The following is a 23,724-nucleotide window of genomic DNA, read 5'->3' on the forward strand; positions in this document are numbered from 1 at the left end:
ACAACCCTGCCAACCTTTGTATCATCAGGCGCCTCTGTAGCCATGTGGGAAGGAGCAGCAATGTGTAGCACACGCTTCTTGATTAGACCGGGGTTTGAGCTGGTGACCACCAAATACGGAGGATGCGGAAAGGTCAGGGAATGACCACCACATACCTCGGAGCAATATGGCCTTAGTTGCTAATACTCCTAAAAACCAAATAACAAACAAACTTTGTATCATCTGCAAACTTTGACATTAAGCTTGATATACCTATATCAATATTAATAATCTATATTATTATTATTAGCCATATAGTGCAATGAAGCATGAGGTTTATGCTGCACCAGCCAAAATTTTCTGCCTTACCCTGAGAGAGAGAGAAGTAGAAGGGAATTACCAAGAAAGCAAGAAAGAGAAAAATGATGATATCCAGCTTAGGACCTTGGGTTTGTCAAGCCCATACTCACCAGGTATGTGAGCCCCTATACAAAACAATAATGGGCCCAACACCGAACCCTGAGGAACACTACCAATAACAGTCTACATAGAGCAGTATCCACTGATTAGCACTCTTTGTCTTCTCCCACTCAACCATCATCCTTTTATCCATTGTAGCGCTTTTAATTTTATATTTTAGCTTATTTTAGCAACTTGCCCTTAATGCCATACTGCGCCAATTTATACAGTAATCTTCCATTTTGAAGCCTAAGTGCTCAAGGCATAATATGTTATGGGTTGAAATTAACTATATAATATCAGTCTAAATGCACCCTAGTTTACCCACAAGTTTAACTACATACGTAGTGTAATGGCATCGTTTAGATTTTATCTCATATTGTGGCTGCCTTCACAACGAGATACCAGGTATTGCACTACTTCAAATAAATAACACTTCTCTAGTAGAAGAGACTACCATTATTTATTCTCAGTGGGCACCACCACCCAGATGCACTTCAGCGCTTGTTGGCTCCATCATCAGTGGGTGGGCATGTACCCTGGTAAAGCAGACATGCCATCACAGTTGCAAATGTAATTTCACTATATGAGAGATGCCAGATGGTGAAGATAATGGTATTAGATAAAATCTAAATGATGCCGTTACACTATGTATGTAGTTAAACTTATGGGTAACTATGGTGTATTTACACCGATATTATATAGTATGTACAACATCCTATATAATATCGGTGTAAGTCCATGTACAACAGTAGCAAAAGTTTTCCTGAAATCCAAGCATATGATATCAAAATGATTTTTTGCATCCAATTCCTTTGTGACCACCTCATAGGATCTAATCAGATTGGTTAGACAAGATTTCCCTTGACAAACCCATGCTGTGTCTGAATTATTACTGCTGTCTTCTCCAGATAATCCGGCAATGCTTCTTTAACCAGTAACTCCATTATTTTCCCTCGAACAGAAGTCAAACTAACAGGTCTGTAATTACTCTTGTCACTCTTTGTTCCCCTTTTGTGAATTGGAGATACATTTGCACATCTCCAGTCTCTGGAGACTTTCCTCAAGTCCAAGGATGCTCTCATAATTAGGTCTAAGGATTTGCTTACTTTCTTTGCCACCTCGGTGCCTTTCTTATGTTTAACTTCAATAGTTTCTCCTCCACTTTACTCTCAGTTATTACAGAATCATTTATCTTCCTGTTAGAATTTGACAAAACATCTGACCCTCTCCTCATTCAATAACTCCTCGTGTGAATGTAGATCCAAAATACTCATTTAGTTCGGCAGCTATTGGAGAGATTGTGCATGGCTCAAGGGGTAGAATTTTTCTCAGCTTGGTCTGTGCTTGTTAACAGGAGAGACTACTTCTACAGGGATGGGATACACTTAAATAGAAAGGGTGCAAGAATATTTGCTGATGCTATCGAGGCAGAGTTAGGTGGGTCGGAAAATTGCTAGCTTGGGGGATACACGGACTAATAGGTTAACAGAAGCCGCTGGCAGAGGTGAAAGAGATTCTTGCACTGTTTCTATTGAAATGCAATTGAGCAGCAGCCTGGAAAACAAGATGCACGGTATTTCAGAGACTGCTGGGAGTCATTGCAGTACAAGTAAACACATGGGCTGTGTTAGGGTAGCTAAGAATAGAAAGAGGTGCGTGTATACTTGCGTATACACCAATGCTAGGAATTTGGTAAATACATTTGATGAATTTGAGGTATTGGTCAAAACATCAAAGGCACATATTGTTGGGATATCAGAGATGTGGTGTCACACAGATATAAAGAATGCAGTACTGGAATTTGGGGAGTACAATGTTTACTAGAAGGATAGGCAGGATAGGAAGGGAGGATGGGTTAGGCTATTAGTTAAGAAACACATAAAATGCAAGGAAGTGCAGTTATCATTGCAGGACAGTGCAGTATTGAGTCAGTTTGGTGTGACATAAGTGCTGGGAGATCCAAATTGAGAGTAGGAGTGTGTTATAGGCCTAATGACTCTGACGAGTATAATAAAAAACTGTACAGGGAAATAGAGTGGGCCAGTAAATCAGAGAGTTTTATAATGGGGGATTTTAATTTCCCGGATATTGACTGGAATTTGTGGGTTGGTCATTTACACACACTAGCAAGGCTTTTGTGGATTTTTTGGATGATTGTTTTCTACATCAGCATGTTCGGGAGGCAACTAGAGGGAGTAATACTCTTGATCTGATTATTAGTAGTGATTCTTAATGCATGAAGAATCTGCAGATAAAGGAACCACTAGGTGTTAGTGATCACAGTGTGCTGAAGTGGGATTTACTCAGAGGTAACTACCATGAGGGGTAAAGGGAAGGGATTTTGCTTTCGTAAAGGCGACTACGGAGGTCTGAGACAGTATTTAAATTCGATATGGTGGGACCAACTGATGATGATACCAACAGCAAATTCAAAATGGGAGGCATTCAAAGAATTAATCTTGGAAGCTACTAGGCGTTACATAACAACCAAGAAATATTTTTCAAGGTTTTGGCTTAAATGGATGTCATATGAACTAATGAGACATGTGGCAGAGAAGAAAAATGCATGGGATAGATATAAATTAATGGGTGACATGGAAGCATATGATAGATATCAGTTGGTCTGTAACCAAGTTACAAGGTGCCTCCGTAGCCAGGTGGGCAGGAGCAGCAGTGCATAGCACAGGCTTCTTGATTAGACCGGGGTTCGAGCCCGTGACCACCAAATACGGAGGATGCAGAAAGGTCAGGGAATGGCCACCGCATATCTCCGGAGCAATATGACCTTAGTTGCTAATGCTCCTAAAAACCAAATAACAAACAAACAAACCAAGCCACAAAGGAGATTAGGCAGGCAAATGCAGATTATGAGAAATCTTTGGCAAAGGATGCAAAGAAAAACAGCAAGAGTTCTTTACCTATGTAAACTCTAGAAGGAAATGGATAAATCAGATTAGTCCACTGGATATTGATGGTTCAACTATTGATGATCCTGCTCTGGTGGCTAACAAACTAAATGAGTATTTTCCATCTACAGTGACACATGAGGAATGATTCAAGTAGGGGAATGCCAGAGGTGAATTAAACTCTGGCAGTGAGCTAGATGATTTTGTAATAACTGAGAGGAAAGTGGAGGAGAAATTGTTGAAGATAAACAATTAAAAAAGCACACAGGGTGGTTGGGATCTATCCAGTTATATTATAGGAGGCAGCAAAGGAAGTAACCACACCCTTAGCCATAATTACAAGAGCTTCTTTGGATTCAGGGGAGTTACCCATGTACTGGAGACGTGCAAATGTGACCTCAATTCACAAAAGAGGATCAAAGGGCGACACAAGTAATTATAGACCTGTTAGTTTAACTTCTGTTCCAGGGAAATTAATGGAGGCACTGGTTAAAGAAACACTGCAGGATCATCTAGACAAGACTTCAGTTATAGCTCGGACACAGCATGGTTTTGTTAAAGGGAAGTCTTGTCTGACCAATTTGATTGCATGCTGTGATGTGGTCACAAAGGAACTGGATTCAGGGAATAACTTTGACATCATATAGGAAGCCTTTTGATACTTTTGCACGTGGAAGACTGCTGTACAAATTGGAGCTGTGTGGCATTGGAGGCAAATTGCTGCTATGGATAAAGGTTGGTTGAGGAGGAGAAGATAGTGTGGTAATCAATGGACACTGTTCTTCGTGAACTAATGTTATTAGTGGAGTCCCTCAGGGTTCAATGTTGGGTCTATTGTTGTTTTCTGTATTTATAAATGATATTGACGATGGTATATCAGGATTATTGTTCAAATTTGCGGACGATACGAAGGTTGGCAGGGTTGTTAAGGACACTAATCACGGTACGTTGCTGCAACAGGATCTAGAAAAGTTGAGTAGATGGGCTGAGAGGTGGCAAATGAAGTTTAATATTGACAAATGTAAAGTGCTACATATGGGAAGCAGTAACCCCAGAGTAATGTATCAACTCGGTGGTACTACACTGGCAGTGGTAGGGAATGAAAAGGACCTGGGGGTAATTGTGCAGGCAGATATGAAGTTTTCTGAGCAGTGCAAATAGTTTGCAAGAGTAGCTCATGGTGTCTTGTCAGTGATATACAGGAATTTTTCTAGCAGGGATAAGTAGGTGATTATCCCCTTGTATAAGCAATATTCAGGCCACACCTTGAATACTGTATACAGGTCTGGAGGCCTGAATTTAAGAAGGATGTAGAGCTAATGGAACGAAGGGTTGCTCTTATGAAGAACAGCTTTAAGTTTTGCAGATAATAGTGTCTGGAGACTGGGCACCTGCGAGGTGATCTGATTGAGGTGGATAAAGCCTTGAATGGTTTGAGCATGTTCAATGCTGATGGTACTCTTCCTCTTGGTCAGAATAATCACATGAGAGGGCATAAATTCAAATTGAGGAAAGACAGATGTAGGATAGATGTGCGGAAATTTGCCTTTAGCCAGTGGGTAGTTGATTGGTGGAACAGACTTCCATCTTTTGTTGTGGAAGTTGATAGCCTAAATAAATTTAAGGCTGTGCAGGACAGATATGAAACAAATGGAGGGGCAAAATGGGAGTTTTTTTTTTGGGCTGATGCTGCATCTTGCTTTCTTGCATCGTATGCCTCTGCTAATAATAATATTATTATTATACTAGTAATCTTTATTATATTAATAAACTGTGTATCCTACCAGCTAGCAGTTTTCTGTTTCACCTAATGCTGCCTCGATAGCATTAGCGAATATTCTTGCTATTCCCTTCTATAGCTTTAGCATCTGTAGTTGCATATGAGAAAGCAAGCTTTAACAGCATTGCCCAAAAAAAAAACCCCCCTTCCCATTTCACCTACCCATTTGTTCCAAAAGTCTGTCCAGTTGTTCCTTGAATTTATTTAAGGTGTCAACTTCTACAATGACACATGGAAGTTTGTTCCAGCAATCAGTCACTCGCTGGCTAAAGGCAAATTTCCACCCATCTATTCTGCAACTGTCTTTTCTCAATTTGAATTTATGCCCCTTCAAGTGCATAATCTGGGCAAGAGGAAGAAGCCTCTCACCATTCAAAGCCTTATTCACCTCAGTCAGATCACTTCACAGGTGCCTAGTCTCCAGATGCTGCAATTTGCAGAACGTAAGCCTTTCTTAGTAAGAGCATCCCTTTATTCTCCTTACCAATCTCATTGCCCTTCTCTGTATTTGTTCCAGCAGTTCTACATCCTTCTTAAAATGAGTCTTCCAGACCTATATGCAGTACTCAATGTGTGACCTGACTGTTGCCATATATATATAAGGATAACACCTCCTTGTCCCTGTTAGCAAAATTCCTGTATATTAATAAGACCCCATGAGCTGCTCTGATAGCCTCTCTGCTGCTCAGGAAACTTCATATTTGACTGCACAATTTCGCCAGGTCTTTTTCATTCTCCACTCCCCTGAGTGTAGTACTGCACAGTTGGTACATTACTCTGGGGTTACTGCTACCTATATGCAGTACTTTGCATTTATTAATGTTAAACTTCAGTTGCCACCTCTCAGCCCATCTGCCTAAATTTTCCAGATCACGTTGCAGCAGCTCACTGTAATTATTGCCATTAAAAGTGATGTATGATCTGCAAACTTGGACATTCGGTCTGATCAATATCATTGATAAATATAGAAACCGAACCCTCGAGGGCTCCTATATATAGAATTTTGAAAAATGTGTTTTTTGCTGAAAACAAAAAATTGAAAATTAAATTACTATAATTGCTCCTTAATTTGGTGCCCTCCTTAATAATTGTGCCAATGACACATTTATTTAAATAGTATTTATTTCTCCAGTCTCCCCTCTCCCCTGTCTCTTTTGTAGTAGAAGCTCTTTATAGTAACCCTCTTTTTTAACATCCCAGTGCATTATAATGACCTCTATGGTAGGTCCTAGTTGATTTCCCAAAACTTAATGCTGTTATATTATAATAACCTTGAAAAAATGAATGAATTTTCTGTAATGACCTAAAAATTTCCACCACTCTGACTAGTTTTTTACTTCTCTATTACAATATTTGCATTTCAAAATGAAAGAAAAAACATCCACATAAATGGAAATCTTTTATAAACTAAGGCTAAATCATTTGCACATCGGATGAAAGTTGAAAATTTCAAGTCTTCGAATGGATGGTCCCAGACATATATCAGACCCTTCATTGTGGGCTGTCTTCAAAAAAATGTGCAGTAAAAATGCAGTCATCAATACTGAAGCTACGAAGGAATGGAATGATGGTTTAAAAAATGTTTTGCTGACATATGACTAGAATGATACCCTCCATGCTACTGAAACTAGACCCCCCCTTCTGCAGATAAGATGCTTACATTTAAAAGCGAAGAATGTAGTGGCAGAAAAAAGACAAAACAATGGATTACCATTCTCCTTCTTTGTTATGGCAAATATATCTAGCATAGAGAAGTTTCCTCTCTTAACCCTGCAGTGGTGACACCCCTAATTGTTATAGAAATGGTGGCTGTGTACTTGACAGGTGTAAATTTTTGTTGTTATTATTTCTAGAAAAAAATTAATGGTTTTTTTTTTAATTTTTTTATTCTGCTTGAAGTTTACCACTATTTCGGGCTTTCTTAATGGATTGCAATAATTATTGTGTTTTTAATGAAAAAAATTAAAATATTTTAGAAGAAAGGTGTATTTTTTTACCTTTAATTTTCAAAAAAACAAAAATTAATTCTGCTGAAACTTAAAAAAAAAACATTAGAGACATAAAGATATTATTATTATTATTATTATTATTAGCTATATGCTGCACCAGCCAAAAAAAAAAAATTTCCCGATTTACCCTGAGAGAGAGAGAGAGAGAGAGAGAGAGGAATCACCAAGAAAGAGAAGAATGATGATATCCAGCTCAGGACCCTGGGTGTGCCAAGCCCATACTTATCAGATGTGAGCCCCTGGGGTTATTTTCTTCTATTGTACGGTTGTAAATCCATTGTATGATTGTGCATCTAGTGGTTGTAAAACTGTTAGATGCACAAAACTTTAAACATGTGCATATATTTCTACTTATTATGTATATAAATTGCTTTTAAAACATTTAAAAAATATATAACATTTTATAACCTATTATTTACTTCCATTTTCTAATATTTATAATTAAAAAAAAAATTATTTCCAGTTTTGCTCACTCTGAATCATGCAAAATATGAATGTCATGAAATCTTATCACAAGTAAAAATCACTTTTGATGTTTTCATCTTGATTATTCAAAATAATAATTAAAAATAATATTAGTGAATATTTCTTGTTAAAAAAAAAAAAAAAAACCCTCTTATAAGACTATGTCTATAGAATACTTGGGACAGTTCTTTACCATAGATAGCCTATTCTACTATTCTTTATGTTCACAGAACTTTGCCTGCACAACAAATTGCAGCCGACCGGGCTAGCCAGGTAGGTAAAGTGCCTGCCTGGCAACCCAAAGGTCGCGGGTTCGAATCCCGCCTCGGGCTTGGATCAAAGTACTGCAAAAACCTTGGGACGTGCACTATGGCCACAGAAGCCGATGCGCCAACAACTACCAAAAAAAAAAAAAAAAAACAAATTGCACTAAAAATAGTGAGGAAACTTTCAAAAACTTTCAAGTCTTGTAAGATGATGTCTATAGAATACCATGGACGGTTCTTTACCATAGACAGTTTATTCCAATATTCTTTATGCTCACAGCAAAATGGCCTCACTAAAAGATTAGTCTTGTATTTATTGTGGTTATTATTTGGAATACGTAGCAGCCTTTGAGGCATTTTTTGTGCACTATTGCACAAAAAATGTCATATTGCTAAATCATTATTTGACATAAACAACAATATATTACTTAAAGACATTTTTAAAGCTAGTCAGAAAATAACAAAGCAACAACAAATGCCAGAAATGTTTTGTATTATATAGAAATGCAACAAACACAAGAAATATTTCTACCCTTAGTGAGATATTCTATTTCCAGTAGAAAACAGTAACAAATATGGTGGCACTGTACTTGCCTGGTGCAGTCAAGTACCCATTAAAAATTTGTCTACATCTAGGAAGATACATAAAATTGCAGATTTTTATTGCCAACCAACAATTAATGTGGGTTCGTTATTTTTGAGATAGACCTCACAGGTGTAGCACTACTTTAATAAGACTTTCCCAGTGATTAACCTGCTATAAGAGTAATCAGTGGGAAATTATTAATTTCAACTTCAGTGATGTCCATTTCTACTTACAGTCTGCCAAACCCCATTTACATTTTCTGACAGAATCCCAGTTATCCTTTGATTAAACCACTGCTTATCTCAGTTGTCCAAATTATTCACTGTATGATTTCTTTCACTTCAAAGGTGAGACTTGTGTATATGTCTGTTCTGATATTCCCTGTCAAGACTTAGTAATTTCAAATCTCCTCTTTTCAATCTTCTTTGGCTTAAAATCTCTGTACACATTCTGTCAAATTAAGCTGTTGCCTCTATCATTCTCCCAACTCCACTAAACACTTGGAACTCTTTGAAACTTGACTTTCTCCAGTACAACTTTCCTAACAGTGAGGTAATTTTCCTTGGTGATTTTAATGTTCAGAACTCTGGCTGGCTTCCGTTTTGTAGTGACACAGACCCACCTGGTCAAGATGTCGAGGCTTTTGCAATTACTAATGATCTCGCACAGATTGTTCATTTACCTACCAGAATACCAGACAATCCTAGCTATAAGCACACACGGTCGAAGTGAGTGGACCTCTAGGCACCTAAGCCCACAACTTGGCGATGGTCTCTCCTCCAGTGGAGCCTTTCTCTCATGGCCATTCTCAACTTCGTGTTGTTTGGCATTACAAGAATGCAAAATGAGACAATCTCCGAGATTTCTTTTCCTTGGTCAGATTACTGTTTCAAATCTCTGATGTTAGTAAAATTATTCTTGTAGGGATGAAATCCTTTATTCCACACTCTACCTTAAAATCTTGTCCTTTATTTGCCAATAAATGTGTTAAGGCCTTTCAAGATAGGAATGTTGCATATTGCAATTGGCTTATATCCAAACCTCCCGCTTCATTTTCTGCCTACACCAAAGCTCGCAACAATTGTAAATCACTTATTAATCAGTCCAAACTGTACCAGTAGGTTGTCGATAACTTACCAGTAAATGTACCGGTAAGTTGTTGATTTTTTCGTTTTTTCTGGTTTAATTTCTGGAGGGTACCATACGGAAGTGTTCTACTGTTCTACAGTGTTCTATATTGAGGTAAACCCCTCTTATTATTTTACAAATATTATTATCAACGTAGAACGTATTTAGTATTACAGCTCTGATTCATACTATCTAATTCATTTTTTAAACTCATTGACTATTTCATTCACTTCCTGTCTCTCCAGTAGTAAACAGTCGATACACAGAATTATGGGAGATTTTTTGAATGGCTTGGTGCAAAATTACATTAAATCTACACTAAGATACTCAGCCCAAAGTTATCATATTTCTTTTCTAAAATATTGCCTTCAAAACAACATCATTCCGAAGTTTGCCAGGGTTAATTTAAATCAAAAAATTTCAGGCATAAAACAACTAACACTGGCGACATCGCATAATATTGTTAAGCTTGCCTTAAAATCTTGATATTTGAATAAACAAAAATACTTTTCCCAGGTTAGGAAGCTTCGCGATAAATTAAAAAATTATCTACATCCGAACAATTGAAGACCTCCATAGATTTGCGACAGGAAGCACAGGCCTCAGAAATAAAAAACAGACAGTTAATAAGTTGCAAACATTATCGGATAGGTCAAGACACGTTCATACGAATTCTAACACATTGTCGCGGGCTTGCGACCAAGTTCATACGAGTTGGGTGACAACCCTCCCTCCCACAGACATACAACGTACTACCACAGAATATGTCAGCTAGTTCATGAACACCCCCTCACCCATTATTCAACGAACCGACATATCAACAGGTTACAAATCTTTCCTCATGTACTCTATCGCAGGACCAGATTTCACTTTTATCCAAAGGACTAAATTATAATTTACCACCTCGAAAACCACCTAAAAAACAATGCATAATTGATATTGAATTTAGACTTCGTAATGTTCCACAAAAAGATGTATTTATTCAACAAGTTAACCAAGTAGTGAATAACATAAAAGAAACACGACTTCCTAAATTGAATACACATGACAGTTCAGCTTTACGAGAACTTCAGGGAAATAAGGACATTATTATACAGAGGGCAGATAAAGGAGATACAGTGGTAATACTAGATAAACCTGATTATATTAATAAGTTAGATTCAGTTGTTTCAGATACCTCCACTTATCTTGAAGTAGTAGTGGTATGTAATGCAAGACAGCAAGTGTATGAGCTTATGCAGTATCAGCCAAAAAAAAAAAAATCACACCATTCCCTCCAAATGCCTGTCCAGTTCCTCCTTAAATTTATTCAACTTATCAACTTCCACAACGACAGATGGAAGTTTGTTCCAGCAATTAAACACCCGCTGGCTAAAGGCAAATTTCCGCACATCTATTCTACATCTGTCCTTTCTTAATTTGGAAAGATCCCATCAGAATTCAGCATTCTCAACCCATTCAAGGCCTTATACACCTCAATCAGATCACCGCGCAGGTGCCTAGTGTCCAGCCACTGCAATTTGCAGAACTTAAGCCTCTCTTGGTAAGAGGATCCCTTCATTCTCCTCACCAATCTTGTTTCTCTTCTCTGTACATGTTCAAGTAAATCTACATCCTTCCTAAAATGAGGCCTCCAGACCTGTACACAGTACTCAAGGCATGGCCTGACCATTGCCTTATACAGAGGGATAATCACCTCCTTTTCCCTGCTAGCAAAATTCCTATATATCATTGACAAAACCCCAATTGACAAGTAGACCCGCCACTGTTTACCAATTTGGTCAATCAATACAATAAAACGTTAACCACATATCGAAAAAACGACTACATTACTATGGTCCGGTTAAAGGAATTGAAGGCCAGAACATACAATATTCCTGCACTTTTCGGTCAGATAAAATTGCACAAGACTGGATTTCCTATTCGACCTATTGTTTCCTACAGGAACTCAGCATTTTCATCCTTAGCCACACATGTATATAACATTATAAAACCCTTTAGACAGGTAATACAATTTGGAATTAAGAACTACGATACATTATTTAATAATCTTAAAGACTGTAGACTCGGTGACAATGACAATTTATTCTCACTAGATGTTACCTCGTTATATATGAATGTAAACGGTGAATATACATTAGATATTATTTGGGATGTGTTAAATAAAAACTCGACATCGATTAATTATACGAAACTACCTATTAAGGAAATTTTTCAATTAATTAAACTGTTAGTTGAGGCCAACTACATCACCTTTCGAGACAAGGTGTACAATCAAATTTTTGGATTACCAATGGGTTTGAGCCTGAGCGGCTCAAACCCATTGAGAGATAGATCAGAGATCTATCTCTCAATGATTGAGCATATACATTTGACACCTTTTCTACCCCGTATCACATACTATGGGAGATATTTAGACGATGTTCTTGTTATTACTGATAGTAGTACTATCCAAGACATTTTACATTCGTTTAATAATATTCATTCTAGATTCAAATTTACATTGGAAAGGGAGGATACATATACAAAGTCATTAAACTTTCTAAATTTCACGATTACCCGGGACTCAAATAAAATACAATTTAGCATCTATCGAACAGTATGCTTCTACATTATAATAGCTATCACCCATTCACCTACATAAGATCGATTATCTTTAATCAATTTCTAAATGCCTATAAATATTCAACGATGGAATCTGCTTTGGACTCAGAAATACAAATATTAACTAGCAGGTTCTTAAACAGGGGTTATTCTATTGCCACAATAAACCGAATTAGGGTACAGGATAGGATACAAAATACTACACCAACCAACAATAGTAATATCAAAAAATACTTTATTTCTGTCTCATATGTTGAATAGTAGCACAAACAGCTTAATAGATTCTTTAAAGATACCGAATTTAAAATTGTAGCCAGGCCAATACGGAAGTTACACACTATACTGAACAATTGCTCGGTTCTTTCCGCGTTCGCAACACAAATTAATGATCTGGTATACAACATTTCTTGCGGTGATTTAGACTTGTCTTACCAAGGTTCGACGTGATTTTCTCTTAATATTCGTGTAAATCAACATGAAGCCTCAGTTCATGCTTCTCGTTCAGCAGTGTCAGAATTAGCCTTTCATGCCATTAATGAAAAACATACGTTTTTATTTAACAAGGCCAAAATACTTAATGTTCACAGTAATTATACGTGACTGTTAATTGCAGAAACCCTAGAAATTAAATTACACGAGAATTCTGTTAATGTTTGGTGGCCATATTTGATCTCCGATGCATGGACCTTTACGCGCATGCGCGAAGACGAATAATCACTATTTAAGTTTCAGTTTTAACCCGATTCGGTAATTTTCATTCCTGTGATCACAACATACAGTCGAAAAGCGTTGTCAGCTTAAGGAAGGAAAATCGTTTTGAATATTTTTGTTAGATTCTTTTAATTGCGTTAATTTGATTTTTAATTGTTTTAAATTGGTTTTTTTAAAATTATTTATATTTTACTCTAATGTACCGGTAAGTTGTCGATTTTTTCGTTTTTTCCGTTTTAATTTCTGGAGGGTATCATACGGAAGTGTTCTATGTACTATATTGAGGTAAACTCCTCTTATTATTTTACAAATATTATTATCAACGTAGAACGTATTTAGTATTACAGCTCTGATTCATACTATCGGATTCCATCAGTATCAATCCACTGGTGATATATACTGGTTTATATTACCCATCTATGGACAAATTTAATGGAAAAGTTTGCTGAAATTCAAGCAGCTGCTCTTGACATTTCATAGGTTTTTCGTCATGTTGGGCACAAAGGTCTTCTAAATAAGCTTTCATCTTATGGCTTGCCAACTTTTTTTTTTAAATTGGGTATCCAGCTTTCTCTCTGACCTTACTGCAGGTGATGGTAGATGTGTCTCTGTCTTCTAACTTCTCCACTAATATAGGTGTTCCCCAAGGTTCAGTTCTTTCTCCCACTGTTTTTCTCTTTTTTATTAATGACCTTCTTCCATTGACTGGAAATATTATCCATAGTTTTGCTGATGTTAGCACATTACATTCTATATTCCAGTTTGAGAAACCTTGAACTGCACAAACAGTTTAAACTTCTGAAATATCCACAATGAATTTTTTAAATGCTAATCTCCAGTGAGGCAAAGATGTACTACTTGATTTCATATCCTTCTACAATTCAGTCCTGTCTTATATCTCACAAAAAGGATTCTTCCGCTCCTATGCTTATCTTCAATGATACTCTGATTTATAGACATGGTTCACATATCTCTATTTGGGATTATCCTGACTTGTCTTGATTAATCTACTTTGGCATAAGCTATCACAAATATTGTTTCCTCTGCATCTAAAAAACTGGGTTTTCTCTTTTGCTCGCAGCGTTACCTTTCTTCCAAACAACTGTTCACTCTGTACAAATTACAAATCTGCCCTACCATGGAATATTGTTCTGGCACCTGGGACGAAACCCAAAAACCTCTCTTGGGCTTCTGGATTCCATTCAAAAGAGGACAGTTAGGTTAATTAAAGACTCATCTCTAACAGAGCCTGTCCACATCTCATAGATGTTCTGTTTGTGCTGCGTGCCTTTTCTATAGATACTTTCATGGGCACTGTTCTTCTGAATTGGCTTCAATAATTCCTTCTCTCTCTTTCTCTCTCTCTCTCTTCCCCCCCCCCCCCCCCCAAAGCAGTCCGAACCTGCTGCAACCAGTCAACATGCTTTTACTGTCCAACTTTAAACTCACAGAACTGGCTTTTCTTCTTCCTCATTTATTCCTTCAACTTCCGTTTTTTGTATTTATATGACTAACACAATTTCTTATTGTGGCTAATGCTATAAAACTTGGTTTCGTGCATCATTTGTGACTAATACTAAGTAGTAAATATCTTCTGTGATGATGGAGATGAGTGTGAACTGTATTTCAAGTTTCAGTTCAAGTGTATTGGAGAACACAGAATATGGAAAAACTAATCATAAGTAAAATAGAGGGTTACAGTAAATTAATTTTATGACTTCGGAAGTTTATTTTAGCCCAAAGGACTTGTGTTTTGGGCCAGAATCAGTCACAATTACTTCAATTCATATTGAGTAATTCCTCCTCCTGTGAACATTCCCATGAGGCTGTGGTCTGTAAACATTCACATTTTATTCCAATTCCTGCATCACTGGGCATGGTATGTGTTTATCAATATTACCTGAATCTATTCGACTTCTTGTGGATTATGGTAAATGATTGCATTTATTTCATCATTATTAACAGCATTCAAAACCGAAAGAACCATGCCTAATGTAGCTGAATGTTAATGGAGGGGTACAGTAGTACACTCATTGGAATTGACCATAGTTCAAGTTCACATGACTGCTAAATATAGTAATATTGTATTCACTATCTTGTAAATGCCTTTGTTGCAATGTTGACTGTCCCAGGTTAAATAGAAAAATTTATTTTATTTATTTATTTAAAACTTAATAAATTTATACTATACTATTTTTTTTTTTTTTTTTTTTTTTTTTTGATTTGGTAGTTGTTGGCACATCGGCTTCTGTGGCCATATTGAACCTCCCAAGGTTTTTGCAGTACTTTGATCCAAGCCCGAGGCGGGAATTGAACCCGCGACCTTTGGGTTGCCGGGCAGGTACTTTACCCACTCGGCTAGCCCGGTAGGCACTATACTATTTTACAGTATAAAATATCATAGTATAAAGTTTTTATAAAGTATAAGTTGACTGCAGTTCTTATTTTTACAGGAATTTTCTGGAAGAATTAAAACAGTGTGGCCTTGATTCTGTAGCTGTTGCAAGATGTTTTGTGAAGCATAGCTATGGGTTTTCCATTTACACTCAGTACTGCACAAACTATCCAAGGTAAATCATTTAATGCTAAGGTCAAGTGTATTATGATAGAATGTTACCTTTGCAATAATATTATTTAGGCACATAAATTTTGTTAGCCATTAAGTTATATTTTTAAGTGAACTGTTTTTGAACAAAAAAAAGTGTAGTGGCGTATTAACCACCAAAATTTGCTTTATAAAAATACCAGATAATTATACAGGGTGTCTCATATCCTTCTACAACTAATAATAAAAATATTGGCACAAATGTTTAGGGAAGGTAGTTAACATCTAAAGGAATGTGAATCGCATAGGAACCCATAACTGGAAATGTCACAGGAAAGTAGTAGCAGAGGCACAAGAAGCAGAAATGACACAAGACAGTAACTAGTGGCAAACATTTATTTGACATAATATTAACAATGGAGTACGAGATGGATGCATTTCATGATGTTACAACAGTTGCTCGAAGGTTCCACCATGAGACGCGAGGCATGCATGACACCGATGCAGCATGGATTGGTGGACACGGTCGAACACACCTGGAGGTTCTTTGACAGTAGCAGCAGCGCAGACGAGTCTTGCCACGAGATCCATTTCCGTCTCCACAGGCGATTCATACACGATAGATTTGAGGCCCCCCACAGAAAGAAATCAAGGCTCGATAAATCAGGTGAGCGTGGGGGCCTGGCAATGGGTCCACCATGGCCAATCCGTCGATGCCCAAAAACGCCTGTTCAAATAGTCACAAACACACCATTCATAATGAGCAGGTACCCCATCATGTTGAAACCAAATATTGCATCTCACATCGTCAAGTAACCCTGGTAGAACTTGTTCAAGGAAGATCTGATATTTAGCGGAGTTCGTGCGGGATAGTAACAGGTATGGGCTGACTAAGCAGTCACCGACCATACCTGCCCACACATTTATTGCGAAGTGATGTTGTGCCACATGGAGGCGCACACTCTGTGGGTTGTCGTGAGCCCACACATGAGCATTGTACTGATTGAATAAGCCTTCCCGAGTGAAATAAGCCTCATCCGTGAAAAAAAGTTGGGCTGGTTCAAGTTCATTGAGTAATAAAGGTAGTGGAAATCTGCTTCTCACTCTCCTCTCCAAATATTCCAATAGTGGCTCAGTAATGTTTAAGTCTGGTGATTGTGCAGGCCATGGGAGATGTTTGGCTTCAGTTTTGTGTTTCTTGAACTAAGATTGGACACATGGGTCAAATTTTTAATTGTGTTAACTAGGCAGCTCTAACGTATAATTGTATAACATAATATGCATCACTGCATTTAGGATTCTGTTAGATAGCATAGTATTCACAATTAGTTAATTAAATTTATTGATCTTATTAATTTAAAATATCATGCCCCAGACTAGAGCAGCAAAGCAACGGGCACAAAGTGGCAGGAGTGCTGCGACTTGGGGGAGAACTGAGGGGGACAATTCTCCAACGCATCACAGCCTAAAAAAATTTGCAACTTGTGAAATGTTTGCCGACTCTCTGGAACAGAAAATGATCTAGCCAAGGAGGATGTCTTTGTGTGTGCCAGGTGCAGTGTCTAGAAATTAGGCATCAACTCAGCGTTCTACTGGGCATCTATAAGAGCTTGAGGTGTAGGGTAGATGCCCTCGAAGTAATTGATATGAGGAGCCCGTCAAGCTCTCAGCTGCTCAACTCAACACCACAGCTCACTCCTGGGCATCAGGCAACACATCGGCAATCTCCAAGGCAGAATGCGCTGGTCCCAAAGGAACTAGTTATTGTTGGTGACTCTATTGTCAGGGAGATGGGGAATATATTGTGTAAAAAGGATAAATGGAACAGGACCAGGATATGTCTGCCAGGAGCAAAGGTTGATGATGTTGTAAAGCATATATCATCTTTTAAGGGCACAAAAGGTGATATTGTTGTACATGTTGGCACCAATGACATTGAGTAGGAGATCTGCAGATTTACTTAACAAGTACAGGTCAATATTGCAAAAAAGTCGAGAGTCAGGGTTAAATTTGAAAGTGTCTGCAATTCTGCCCAGACACGATAGGAGGGAATACATGATAAGAGCCTTGTCAATCAATTCGGCCCTGGAGAGAATGTGCAAGGCTCAAGGAGTAGAATTTTTTTCGGCGTAGTCTGTGCTTGTTAACAAGAGAGACTGCTTCTACAGGGATGGGATACACTTAAATATAAAGGGTGCAAGAATATTTGCTGATGCTATCGAGGCATTTTTATGTGGGTCGGAAAACTGCTAGCTTGGGGAGGGGGGGATTCAGAGACTAAAAAGTTAAAAGTAGCCGCAGGTAGAGGTGAAGGTGATTCTTACACAACTTCTATTAGAAAAGTAGTGACTTGGAGCGAGGGATACTGGGGGTTTCAGGGACTGATGGCAGTCATCGTGAAACAGGTGAGTTATATGGGATGTGTTAGGGTAACTAATAATAAGGTTAGGTACATGTATTCTTGCATGTATACCAATTCTAGAAGTATAGTAAATAAATTTGATGAATTTGAAGTGTTGGTCAAGACATCAAAGGCGGATATTGTGGAATAGCAGAGATGTAGTGTCACACAGATATAAGGAATGCAGAACTGGAATTTGGGGAGTACAATGTGTACAGAAAGGAAAGGAAGGGAGGAGGTATTATGCTGTTAATTAAGAAAAACATAAAATCAAAAGAAGTGCATCCAGTTGATATAGATGAACAGTACACTGTTGAGTCAGTTTGGTGTGACATAAGCACTGCGAAAGCAAAAATAAGAGTAGGAGTGTGTTATAGGCCTAATGACTCGAATGGGTACAATGAACAATTGTACAGAGAAATAGAGTGGGCTAGTAAATCAGAATTTCTTATAATGAGGGATTTTACCTTCCCAGATATTGACTGGAACTTGTGGGTTGGTGACTCACACACTGGTAACACTTTTGTGGATTTATTGGATGGTTATTTTCTACAGCAGCATGTTCGAGAGGCAAGCAGAGAGGGTAATAGTAATACTCTTGATCTGGTTATCAGCAGTGATCATTCTTGTATTAAGAATTTGCAGATAAAGAAAGGAACCATTAGGTGGCAGTGATCACAGTGTACTGATGTGGGATTTACTTAAAGATATAATTACCATTAGGGGGGAAAGGAAAGGATTTTTGGTTCCTTAAAGGTGAATACAGTGGTCTCAGACAGTTTTTCAATTCTGTACAGTGGGATCAACTGACGATGTTCGAACAGTAAATTCTAAGTGGGAAGCATTAAAGGAATCAATCGTGGATGCTACTAAAAGTTTCATACCTGTTAAGAAATATTGTTCAAGGTTTAGGCCTAAATGGTTGTCAAATGAACTAATGAGACTCTTGGCAGAGAAGAAAAATGCATGGGATGCATAGAAATTATCAGGTGACACAGAAGCCTATCATATATATATATAAGCGTAATCAAGTCACAAAGGAGGTTAGGCAGGCAAAGGCAGATTACGAGAAATCTTTGGCAAAAGATGCTAAGAAAAACAGCAAGGATTTCTTTTCATATACTTTACTTATATTTCTTTCTTTCTTTACTTTACTTATAATTCTTTACTTATATAATCTCTAAAAGGAAGGGGATGAATCTGATTGGTCCACTTGAATATCGATGGTTCAACTGTTGATGATCCTGCTCAGATAGCAAACAAACTGAATGAATATTTTGCATCTACATTCACACATGAGGAGTTATTAAGGTTTGAAAAAGGCAGAAGGTTATCAAATTGTTGCAGGGTGCTTAATTATTTTGTAATAACTGAGAGCAAAGTGGAGGAGAAATTGTTGAAGTTAAACATAAGAAAGGCACCTCGAGTGGGTGGGATCTATCCAGTTATATTAAAGGAGGCGGCAAAGCAACTAAGCAAACCCCTTAGCCATAATTATGAGAGCATCCTTGGACCCAGGAGAGGTCCCCACGGACTGGAGATGTGCAAATGTATCCCCAATTCACAAAGAAGGATCGAAGGGTGACACGAGTAATTATAGACCAGTTAGTTTAACTTCTGTTCCAGTTAAAATAATGGAGTCACTGGTTAAAGATGCATTGCAGGATCATCTAGACAAGACTGCAGCAATAATTCAGACACAGCATGGGTTTGTTAAGGGAAAGTCTTGTCTGACAAATTTGATAGGATATTATGATGTGGTTACAAAGGAACTGGATGCAAAAAATAATTTTGATATATACTTGGATTTCAGAAAAGCTTTTGACACTGTTGCGCATGGAAGAGTATTGTACAAATTGGAGCAGAACGGTATTAAGGGTAAGTTGCTACAATGGATAAAAGGATGGTTAAGTGGGAGAAGACAGAGGGTGGTAATTAATGGGTGCTGCTCTTCGTGGACTAATGTTATTAGTGGAGTCCCACTGGGTTCGGTGTTGGGTCCTCTGTTTTGTATATTTATCAATGATATTGATGAAGGTATATCAGGCTTAGTGTTGATGTTTGTAGATGATACAAAGGTTGGCAGGGTTGTTAATGACAGTAATGGCAGTGTGCTACTGCAACAGGATCTAGATAATTTGGGCAGATGGGCTAAGAAATGGCAACTGAAGTTTAACCTTGACAAATGCAAAGTACTGGATATGGGTAGAAGTAACCCTAGAGAAACGTACCAACTGTGTGGTACTACACTTAAGGTGGTAGTAAATGAAAAAGACCTGGGAGTAATTGTGCAGTCAGATATGAAGTTTTCTGACCAATGCAGACAGGCTGCCAGGGCAGGTGATGGGGTTTTGTCAATGATATATAGGAATTTTGCTAGCAGGGAAAAGGAGGTGATTGTTCCTCTGTGTAAGGCAATGGTCAGGCCATGCCTTGAGTACTGCGTACAGGTCTGGAGGCCTCATTTTAGGAAGGATGTAGATTTGCTTGAGCATGTACAGAGAAGGGCAACAAGATTGATGAGGGGAATGAAGGGATCCTCTTACCAAGAGAGGCTTAAGTTCTGCAAATTGCAGTGGCTGGAGACTAGTCGCCTGCGCAGTGATCTGATTGAGGTGTATAAGGCCTTGAATGGGTTGAGCATGCTGAATTCTGATGGGATCCTTCCACTTGTTCAGATTATGAACCTAAGGGGGCATAAATTCAAATTAAGAAAAGACAGATGTAGAATAGATGTGCAGAAATTTCCCTTTAGCCAGTGGGTGGTTAATTGCTGGAACAAACTTCCATCTGTCGTTGTGGAAGTTGATAGGTTAAATAAATTTAAGGAGGAACTGGACAGGCATTTGGAGGGAATTGTGTGATTTATGCACTTCCTTTGGCATTTGCCATACATAAACTCTCCCTGATGCTGGGAAAAAGTGTGAATGATGACTCATCTGAAAATATATCTTTCCAATCATGAAATGTACAGATTTTGTGCTCCTTACGGCATTGAATACTCTTTCTAGCATTGTCATCAGTAATGAGTGGCTTGGCATTTGTGACTCTGCCATAAATTTCAGCGTTATGAAGTTCTCACTGAACATTTTGATAGAAACTGCATTTCTGAGACTCACATTGAGTTCTGCAGTTAGTTTTGAGGCAGCAGTTTTCGGGCTAAAATCTTTTTTGGAGTCTGGTGGTCTTTCTCTTTTAGCTTCAATTTTCTGCCACAATTCATCCCACCAGAGTTTTTCTATAGTTGGTGAATGCAGACCTCACATTTGATACAGTTGTTCTGGATACATTAAATCAGCAGTTTTAGTTATCCATGCCCCTGCTAAATGTGCACCAACAATTTGACCCCTAAATATGCATCAGGAATTTGGAATTTAGACAGGTTGGTAATTTTCTTCATGTACCTTTTTAATATCACCTGTAAATAGGCTTCAATTTTCCTTCACAGTACTACCTGCAAGAAACAAAAAAAATCACATTCCATGTTCATAAATACATCATGCAATCTGAACAAAAATTACTACTTTCATATCAGGTGTTTCCATTATTTTATCTACATTCCCTACCCATATGTATAAACAAATTGATCACAGAATCCGATGGTATGCTGGATAAGAGTACAATTGTGCCTTGTATTAAAGAATACTGAACTTATTGTATTACTAACTTTCAACGTTTACCAGCACATGTACCTAATTATCATTTTGAACAATGATGCATTAGATCAGTGGTTCCCAACCTTTTTTGACTCGTGAACCCCTTTCAATGTAATATTTTTTTATCGCGAACTCCTTTCAATGTAATAATTTTTTTTTCGCGAGCCCCTTTCAACATAATATTTTTAATGCGAACCACTAAGCCTTGAAATCTGAAATCGTATATTTCTGAATTTTTATTAAAAAATATTTCTGGTACTACGTTTTTATAAGTGACATTGCATAATAATAAAAACTATTATTAAGTATTATTTATACTTTATAAAGCAGTTATTAATTAGTCTAAGCTACATTTTGAACAGGCTCGGAGTAGAAAACGCTTCTTGTCCAAATGGTAGCCGAGCATTTTGGTTTCTTGCCAAAGCTATTGGCTGCAATTTTTGCCCATCTCTGTTCCACCTCTGACAAAACCAGATGGTTCTCTTTCCACATCAGCCAAAGATAAAGCTGACCTGCTAGTATCCTATTTTTCTTGCAACTCATGTATTGATGATCTTGGTAAATCACCTCAAACCATTCCCAGTACATTCTATTCAATGCCTCTTGTGGTCTTCCATCAAAAGTATGTCAGAAGGATTGTGATGATTCTGATGGTATTTCTCCACTTGTTCTCAAAACTTGTGCCCGTGAACTTATTCCTATTTTGTGTCGTCTTTTTTCACTTTCTTATTCCAAAGGTGTTTTTTCTTCTGCTTGGAAATATTCTCATATCCAGCCAGTTCCTAAAAAGGGTGACAAATCCCTTCCATCCAATTATCGTCCCATTGCAACTACTTCTACTCTTTCCAAAGTAATGTAGAAATCAATTAAATGTCAACTCTTAAACTATCTGGAAATCTTTCATCTGATCGACAATCACCGGTATGGATTCCGTCGTTGTTGTTCCACTGGAGATATTCTGTGGACAAATTCAATGGAAAAGTTTGGTGAAAGTCAAGCCATCACTCTTGACATTTCAAAAGGCTTTTGATCATGTTTGGCATAAAGGTCTCCTAAATAAGCTTCCATCCTGTGATTTGCCAGCTGTTCTTTGTAACTGGGTGTCCAGTTTTCTCTCTGACCGCTCACTGAGCTGATGGTAGATGGCTCTCTGTCTTCTAATTTCTCCCCTAATGCTGGTGTTCCCCAAGATTCAGTTTTTTCTTCCACTCTTTTCCTCTTGTATATTAATGACCTTCCATTGACCGGAACTCCTATTCATAGAGTTGCTGACGATAGCACATTGCATTCCACCTTCCAGTTTGAGAAACCTTGCCTGCTCAAACATCTTCAACTTCTCGAGTATCCACTGGCAAATCCTTAAATGCTGATCACCATGTAATTCTCCAATGGGCAAAGGAAACTTAATTTCAATCTTTCTATAACTCAGTCCTGCCTTATATCTCGCAAAAAGGATTCTTCTGCTCCTATGCTTAGGTTTGATGATGCTCCGTTCTAGGCAAAATCTTGGGGATTACCCTGACTTCTAATCTCTCTTGGCATAAGCACATTACAAATATTGCTTCCTCTGCATCTAATAAACTGGGTGTTCCCTTTTGCTCTTGGCATTACTTTTCTTCCCAACAGTTGTTGACTCTGTACAATTCGCAAATCTGCCCTACCAAGGAATATTTTCCCCAAACCAGATTAATTAATGACTCATCTCTAACAGAGTCTCTCCACTCTGTCTCATAGACTTTCTGTTTCTGTTGCATGCCTTTTCTATAGGCACCATCCATGGGCACTGTTCTTCTGAATTGGCTTCTATAATTCCTGCTCTCTCTTTCAAAGCAATCCAAACCCGTGCCGCAGCCAGTCAACATCTTTTTACTGTCCAACTTCAAACTCATAGATCAACTTTTGTTCTTCCTCATTTCAGTGAAAATTACAGTTGCAGAAGGTCAAGTCTAATGTCAACAACAATTCATTCAACTTCTGTTTTTTGGAACAACCTTCCTTCATACGTATTTCTTGAAAATTACAGTTGCAGAAGTTCAAGTCTAATGTCAACAAGTATCTTCTTTCATCTTTTCAACTCATGCACGGTACTAAGTACTATAGGTTCTAAAAAAAAGTACCTATACATAATAAAGATCCTTGAGATTGAAAAAAAAATTTATTATTGAAAACATATTTATTTAACATGATATTCTCTAATATAGTAAACTAATTATAAGGAATTGTGGG

At 37.8% G+C, this 23,724-nt stretch overlaps 1 protein-coding gene across 1 annotated transcript in view; it reads left to right on the forward strand.

The window, feature by feature from the left end:
- Nucleotides 1–23,724, forward strand: part of LOC150088345 (uncharacterized) — a 521,190-nt gene that overhangs the window by 347,107 nt on the left and 150,359 nt on the right. Inside the window, exon 4 of the mRNA XM_090370129.1 lies at nt 15,350–15,466. Coding sequence (XP_090226255.1) covers nt 15,350–15,466 — 117 coding nt within the window. The remainder of the gene's footprint in view (nt 1–15,349; nt 15,467–23,724) is intronic.

Source organism: Mastigoproctus giganteus, chromosome 3 (assembly GCF_048544385.1).
Source record: "Mastigoproctus giganteus isolate SK-2022 chromosome 3, ASM4854438v1, whole genome shotgun sequence".
Taxonomy (NCBI): Eukaryota; Metazoa; Arthropoda; class Arachnida; order Uropygi; family Thelyphonidae; genus Mastigoproctus; species Mastigoproctus giganteus.